This window comes from Sceloporus undulatus, chromosome 2 (assembly GCF_019175285.1).
Source record: "Sceloporus undulatus isolate JIND9_A2432 ecotype Alabama chromosome 2, SceUnd_v1.1, whole genome shotgun sequence".
Lineage (NCBI taxonomy): Eukaryota > Metazoa > Chordata > Lepidosauria > Squamata > Phrynosomatidae > Sceloporus > Sceloporus undulatus.
Genome location: NC_056523.1, coordinates 5479020 through 5482163, shown reverse-complemented (window position 1 = coordinate 5482163; position 3144 = coordinate 5479020). Strand labels below are relative to the sequence as shown.

Sequence of the window (3144 nt, the reverse complement as noted above, 5' to 3'; positions counted from 1 at the left end):
TGGCCCTAGTGGTCTCTTCCAACTCTATGATTCTATGATTCTATGAAATAGTGATGGATAGATGGATCTTCCTTGTGTGTACATTTTTTCAAGGCGTCTGCTGATTTATGGTGACCCCATGAATTTCACAGGGTTTTCTGAGACAGGAAATACTCATAGGTGGTTTTGCCAGTTCTTTCCTCTGAAACATAGGCTACATCACCTGAGATTGAATCTCCTATCCAAGTACTAACCAGAGCTGCCCCTGCTTGGCTTCCAATATCAGAGGGAATCTGGTGCCTTTACCGTATTTAAGAATGTCCAGAGGAAGGTGACCAAAATAGTAATGGGTCTAGAAACCAAGCTTTATGGAGGGTGTTGATACGCTTAGCCAGCAAAAGAAGAAATTGAGATGCCATCTGTAAATTTCTGAAGGTATGATATGTACAAAATGGAGTGAGCTTGTTTTCTGCTGCTCCAGAGACTAAACACAGACCAGTGGGTTCACATTATAAGAAAATAAGGTCCACTTATACATTAGGAAGAATTTCCTGATCGTAAGAGCTGTTTGACAGTAGACTAGCTTTCCTTGGAAGATTGTGGACTCTCCTTAACTGAAGGACTTTAAACATAGGTGGGATGGCTGCTTCCCAGGAGGGCTTTAGCTGTACTTGAGAAAATTTTGGATCATTTTCAGAAATAATGGATGATGTTGATTGAATACATGAAGAATAAGGGACATTCTCCTATGGTATTAAGCTTTTAAAAGAGTGATACGTAATAGGTTTGTTTTTCAAAACTGACTTATATTTTAATTACGTCCTTAGGAAGAATATTTATTTGCAATGAGATAACACGATTTTAAGATTGTTTTAATCATTCTATTGACTCTTGAATAAACTAAGGGGATTTAGATATGTAGAAGAACCATAGTCAAGTAGGTTGGAAGGTATTGTTTCCCTGTTTTGTGTGTTTTTGTGTTTTTAGTTTGTTTGTTTGTTTGTTTGTGTTTGTTGTTGTTAGGTAGGTGTGTTTTGTTAGGTAGATGAATGAGTCAGCATGGTGTAGTGGTTTGAGTGTTGGACTATGACTCTGGAGACCAGGGTTTGAATTCCGGCTTGTCCATGTAAACCCATGGGCAAATTACACTTTCTCAGCCTGAGAGGATGGCAGAGGCAAAACCCATCTGAAGAGACTTACCTAGAAAACTCTGTGGGTCACCTTAGGGTCACCATAAGTCAGAAATGTCTTAAATGCATACAACATCAGAGAATCATAGACTCATAGAATCATAGAATTGGAAGAGTCCACAAGGTCCATCCAGGCCAAACCCCTGCCATGCAGGAACTCACAATCAGAAGGTGTGTTTTCCTTGTCCATTTTTAAAATATAGAAAATTTGTGTGTATATGTCTGGAGGTTTGTGGTGGTTTAATTTTTTAAAAAATTAAAGGAGTGCTGTAGCTGTGTGTTTTTCCTTGACAGGGGTTGGATTCGGTGGTCATTGCTATCCCTTCCAGGATTCTGTGAATCAAGAAGCTGCTCACAAATCCCAAGTATACTCAGGAAAGAGAAGCCAAGAACTGAACAAATGCTTACCCAAAGAGTCGGCTCCTGTGTCGCTCTCTTGTGTGATCCATCTGAGCACTGGCCTCTTTGTAGACCCTGTTTCTACAAACTGAGGGTCTGGTTTGTTGATTGCCTCCTGTACCTGAGACACAGGTGAGAAGACCAGGTATGTTTACTGAAAGGAATTCGGCAAGCCCCTCCAACATTATTTTTCAATCTCTTGAAACATCTGCTTCTTTTCTTTCTTTCCTTTTCATTTTAAATAATTGTTTTATTGATTTACTTCAGGGTATTAGCCAAGATGACAAAACTGAGGCTGTTGTACTTTGGATGCATCATGAGAAGGGAGGATTCATTGGAGAAAACAATAATGCTCTGAAAGGTGGAGGGAAGTAGAAACAGAGGAAGGGCACATGCTAGATGGATGGACTCTATTGGGGAGGTCACAGGTATGAGTTTACAGGAGCTAGGCAGAGCAGTGGTGGACAGGTAGTCTTGGAGATGTCTCATCCACTGGGTCACCACAGGTTGAGATCGATTCCAGGGCAGTTAACAACAAACAAAAATTACAAAGAGGCAGCTTTGTAACAATAAGCAGAATAATAAAATAATAAAAGGACATGTGTAAACTGCTTAAGGAGTGCTTAAGTGCACTGATAAGCAGTATAGAAATGTACTTGCTATTGCTATAATTGTTTTTCACTGCTGGATCGAGTGAAAACCGCTAGCGCAATTGCACGATTATTGTGGGATATTCCTGGGATAATCACACTGTGAACATCGTGTGAAAATGTTAATTGTGAATACGCAATTTTGATGGGTTAATCACCATTTATACTTCCAATTGTGATAAGCTCCTCAAAGGGCACGGTTTGGGGAGCACTGGTGTAGGTGAAGGTGCTGTGCCATGCCTTCTCTTGGTCATCAACAAGGGATTGAAACCTGCTCACCTGCCACTCTTCCTCTTTCTTCTCCTCTACCTGGCTCAGGAGGAAACCTTCGGCCAGGGCCACTGCTTGGGAACTGGTCTCTGCCCCACATTCCCTGATCCAGCTTGACATCTCCAGAGGGATGACAGCCAGGAACTGCTCCAGGATCACTAGGTCCAGCATCTCAGCCTTGGTGTGTCTCTCTGGTTTCAGCCACTGGTGGCACAGAGTGTGGAGTCGGTGGCAAAGCATTCGAGGTCCTTCATCCACTTGGTAGCCAAAACCTCTGAACTGCCAGCGTTGCATTTCTGGCCAGAGCATCATCTCCATCATCTTCTCAACCTTGGCCCAATTAATATGGGGACCTTTCCCTCTCTCAGGGGCAGCTGAGTCTTCCCACTTTCCCTCCATCCAGAGCCCCTGTTCAAGGCCCTTCCTTTGGTCCTGCTCCCCAAATTTCCTTTAGGAAGATTATGAGGTTCCAGAAGGACCTCTGATAAAGGCCCAGCCCCAAAAAGGAACAACAGCACCAACAATGACACTTTCCTCCTTATAGAGGCTTTTTTTCTATTCCAACCAACAGCAGCAGACCCCAGCTAGCCTTCTCCAACTTGGGCCTCCCTCCCTCCACATCATGGGTTGGACTACAAGCCCCAGAGTGCTTTAGC

The 3144-nt window shown here is 42.9% G+C and overlaps 1 protein-coding gene across 1 annotated transcript; it reads right to left on the bottom strand.

The window, feature by feature from the left end:
• Window positions 1-1132: 1132 nt before the first annotated feature.
• On the bottom strand, window positions 1133-3138 carry LOC121923329 (zinc finger protein 24-like). Its single transcript, XM_042453672.1, has 3 exons — window positions 2498-3138; window positions 1578-1689; window positions 1133-1137 (listed from the first exon to the last, which is right to left on the bottom strand). Exons 1-3 carry the CDS (start codon window positions 2885-2887, stop codon window positions 1133-1135), a joined length of 507 nt encoding a protein of 168 aa, XP_042309606.1. The 5' UTR covers window positions 2888-3138.
• Between the last annotated feature and the right edge of the window lie 6 nt (window positions 3139-3144).

What these genes read in the sequence shown, in the direction of transcription:
- LOC121923329 (XM_042453672.1), bottom strand. Translation starts at nt 2,887, where the DNA reads ATGGAGGGAAAGTGGGAAGACTCAGCTGCCCCTGAGAGAGGGAAAGGT. An exon ending in AGAAAGAGGAAGAGTGGCAG is followed by an intron (nt 1,690 to 2,497) that starts GTGAGCAGGTTT and finishes CCTGTGTCTCAG; the next exon opens with GTACAGGAGGCAATCAACAA.